The sequence below is a fragment of the Miscanthus floridulus genome, chromosome 2 (genome assembly GCF_019320115.1).
Source record: "Miscanthus floridulus cultivar M001 chromosome 2, ASM1932011v1, whole genome shotgun sequence".
Classification (NCBI taxonomy): Eukaryota; Viridiplantae; Streptophyta; class Magnoliopsida; order Poales; family Poaceae; genus Miscanthus; species Miscanthus floridulus.
This window is the reverse complement of record NC_089581.1, coordinates 64,598,118-64,602,366: the sequence shown is the minus strand read 5'-3', so window position 1 is coordinate 64,602,366 and position 4,249 is coordinate 64,598,118. Positions and strand designations below refer to the sequence as shown.

At 38.3% G+C, this 4,249-nt stretch overlaps 1 protein-coding gene across 1 annotated transcript; it reads left to right on the top strand.

The window, feature by feature from the left end:
* The first annotated feature begins 1,770 nt into the window (after nucleotides 1-1,770).
* LOC136536647 (uncharacterized) lies at nucleotides 1,771-3,007 on the top strand. Its single transcript, XM_066528870.1, has 2 exons — nucleotides 1,771-2,142; nucleotides 2,546-3,007. Exons 1-2 carry the CDS (start codon nucleotides 1,771-1,773, stop codon nucleotides 3,005-3,007), a joined length of 834 nt encoding a protein of 277 aa, XP_066384967.1.
* The last annotated feature ends 1,242 nt before the right edge of the window (nucleotides 3,008-4,249 follow it).

Here is a 4,249-nt window from a genome sequence, read left to right as displayed (position 1 = left end):
ATTAATCCATCATTAGTACATGTGTTACTATAGCACCACATTATCAAATCATGGATTAATTAGGCTTGAAGATTCGTCTCGTAAATTAGTCATAAACTGTGTAATTAATTATTTTTAGTCTATATTTAATATGAATGCATCTAGGCCCCTAGTTTGGTTTCGATGATTAATGACGACACGAGATTACTGTGACTAACGTGTGTTTTTCAGAGGCACCTTGAGTTTGGTCAACTTAGCTCTCTTGCCTATTTGTTCAGTTGAGAAACATCTTTAGAGTGTAAGGGAGAGCAAGACCCTAATAGGGTGATTGAGATTTGATAATTCAAGATTAAGGATCTTATTAGTGCATAGGGAGTAGAAAGTGCACATCACCTTTCTCATTAGGCTTGTTTTGGTCAAGTGAGAGTAGTTTGTGCTTGTTACTCTTAGTAATCGTCATCACCTAGACGGCTTGGTGGTGATGCGAAGCTTAGTGATGGTGTGAGCGGTTGTGGGCGATTCACCGTGACGAAGTGTTAAAGAATCAACCTGTAGAAAGCACTTGATCCTTGCGCGGATCAAGGGAGAGCTACACCCTTATGCGGGTGCTCCAACGAGGACTAGTGGGGAGTGATGACTCTGTGATACCTCAAAAAAACATCACCGCATTCCTCTCTTTCTCTTTACTTTGAGCAATTAAATTCATGTGTTTATATTCTTAGAATTGCCATGCTAGAGTAGAATTAGAACTTAGGGTACAAAACTTTTATGCGGTAAAACAATACAAACACTTCTAGCACAAGGGGGTAAAATGAGCTAAGTGTAGGGCTTAATTATTGAAAGAAATTTAGAATTAGTCCAATTCACCCTTCCTCTTGGGCATCTTAATCCTTTTATTTGGTATCAGAGGCTCATGCTCCTTAGATTAGGCTTAACCGCCTAGAGCGAGATGTTCCACGGGGATGGACCCCCTCTCGTCTTTGAGGGAGATGATTTTTCTTATTAGAAAATTCGCAAGGAGACATACCTAGAGGCTTTAGAAGTTGGAGTGCTTAGAGCCGCCTTACAAGGTTTTCCAACACCTAGGGATCCCGCTAACCTTCAAGGTGATGAGGTTCACTACGAGAAGCGGAATACAAAGGCTAGAAACACTCTTTTTAGAGGCCTTTGCAAGGATGTTTTTAACCGTGTGCAGAACCACAAAGACGCCCATTTACTATGGTCGGACATTTGTGCGCTCCATGAGGGAACCAAGAGTGAGCATGAGGAACGTTATCACCTTGTAATGAAGAAGCTTAATTCATTTGAAATACTTCCTAGTAAAAGTGCTAATAAAATATATTCACGCTTGAATGTTCTTATAGAGGAGGTCAATGGGCTTGGACTCACTCAAATGCAACCATCTGATATTGTGAGAAAGATCTTGAGTGTCCTCCCCATGGACAAGTATGTGCATATTGTGATGGAGCTTCATCAAGGTGATCTTTCCACCACTTTACCAACTCAAATATTACAGAGGATCAATACACATGAGATGCACATGCACATCACTCCACAAGATGGCTCTCTTCTTCCAAGAAGAAAGATTTAGCATTCAAGGCTAGTTAAGAGAAGAGGGGCAAAGCAAAAGTTGATCACGATAGCTCAAGTGATGATGAGATTGATAATGCAAGCCTTGCTCTCATGATGAAAAGAACCGCCAAGATGCTCAAGAAGCTAAACAAGAATGGTATCAAGTTTGATGGCAAGAAGAAATTCTTCACTAGTAGTAGAAGGAAGTCCATCTCCAAAATGGATTGCTACAATTGTGGAGATTTTGGTCATCTAGCCCATCAGTGCCCCAAACCTAATAAAGACAAGTACAAGAAAACATACAAGGATAAGAAAGATGACTCAAGTGATGATGATGATGAGAAGAAGAGGAACAAGCCATACAAGAAGAAAGATGGCAACAAGAAGGAATTTCATAAGAAGAAGAAGAATAGCAGGGCCTATATTATTGGTTATTGGCTCACGGACAATGAATCATCAAGTGGCTTATTTGATGGTGAAAGTGAAAATGAGAAGGTGGTCGCTCTTGTGATTGGCTCTTCATTATCTTCATCGACACCGCCGTCATCATCCTCTACACATCTATGCCTTATGGCAAAGGGTGAACGAAAGGTACAAAATAATGATGATAGTAATGGTGATGACAATGCTAGTGATGATGAAAATGGTAGTGATAGTGATGAAGAATTTGAATCACCTTCTTATAATGATCTTGTCAAATTATTAAACCAATACACTAAAATCATTAGAAAGACGAGCAAAAAATGAGAAGCTAGAACTTAAGAATGACTCACTCTTAGCAAAGTATGACAGCCAAAAAAGCTAGTGATGAGTTTAGAGAAGAAAATAAAATTGTGTCATCCAAACTCAAGGAGGTCAAAACTTCTAAAAGGGAGCTTAGAGAAAAACTAAACTTGAGGAGATACACAATGAGCTCACCACTAGTTACAACTTCCTACAAGAAGAGTACACCAATCTCAAGATTAACCATGATAATCTTGTTCTTTCTTATGAGTTATTGTCAAATGAGTTGCATGGTGCTACTAACAATGTTGCTAAGATTGATATAGCTACATCATGTGATGACTTGATTGTTGGGAGCATTGAGCAAGGTTCTAGTAGCAAAGACAAGAAGGTGGTTGAGTCCGACAACTATGATGATTATGTCAAGCTCAACAATGAAAATAAAAAGCTTAAGAAGGATCTTGAAAAACTATCAACTACAAACACAATAGTGATAGAGAATCTTGACAATGATTATGATATGGCTCTTGAGAATGAGATACTTAGAGAAGAGAACAAGAGACTCAAGATGGAGAAGAATCATGAACTTACAGAAGAAAACATGAAACTCAAGTTGAAGAAAGAACATCTTAAGACTGGTTTGAGCAGGTTCACAAGAGGCCAATACCTCCAAAGTGAGCTACTTATGAACATCATGATAAGATGGATAGAAGTCGTATTGGGTTCTTGCTGAATCAAGAGAAGAAAGCTCAAGCTCAATATCAATAACAATACAAGTCAAAGCCTAAGCCAAAAAGATGTTTTGAGTATGGACAAGAAGGTCACTTTGCTCATGAGTGTGAAACTCCACCACCATAACCCTTGACCAAGCATGCTAGACCGTTTGCCTTCAATACTCACTATATGCTTAGAAAAGATTCTAGTGGAAAGATAAAAACATGTTCTTAGGTCCACCCAATAAGAATAGGCCTAAGAAAATTTGGGTTACTAAGTCTCTAGTTGAGAAAGTGAAGGGTCCTCATCAAGTTTAGGTCCATAAACAACAAGCTTGATCTCTTGTGTGTGTAGGTGAACTATAAGACCGGTGGAAGTCATTGGGTTATTAATAGTGGGTGCACTCAACATATGATCGATGATTCTCATATGTTCACCTCACTAGATAAAGAAGTAGATGGTCAAGAAAGAATTACTTTTGGTGACAATTCAAAGGGCAAAGTACAAGGGTTGGGAAAAGTTGCAATATCAAATGATCACTCGATATCAAATGTGCTATATGTTGCTTCTTTGAGTTTCAACTTGCTATCCGTTGGTCAATTATGTGATCTTGGCTTTCAATGTTCATTTACCAAGAAGGAAATGAATGTGTCTAAGAAAGATAATGATCAAGCTATATTCAAGGGCTTTAGATATAACAACCTATATCTAGTGGATTTCACCTCTGAAAATATAAAATTGAAGACATGTTTATTCACCAAAACATCACTTGGATGGCTTTGGCATAGAAGACTTGAACATATTGGGATGAGTTCATTCAAGAAGTTTAGGAAAAATAAATTGGTGAGAGGTTTGAAGGATGTGAAATTTGAGATGGACAAGCTTTGTAGTGCATGTCAAGCCGGCATGCAAGTTGCAAACGCTCATCCAACCAAAGCTTACATGTCAACAACAAGAATGTTAGAGCTTCTCCACATAGATCTATTTGGACCAACAACTTACAAGAGTTTAGGAGGCAACCTCTATTGTCTTATAATAATTGATGACTACTCTAGATACACTTGGGTGTTCTTCCTTTATGACAAGACCAAAGTGGCCGCATGTTTCAAAAAGTTTGCCAAGAGAGCACAAAATGAATTTGAAGTGAAGCTCAAAAAGATAAGAAGCGACAATGGAAAAGAATTTGACAACACAAATATTGAAGCATATTATGATGAAATTGGGATCAAGCATGAGGTCTCCGCAACCTATACTCCTTAAT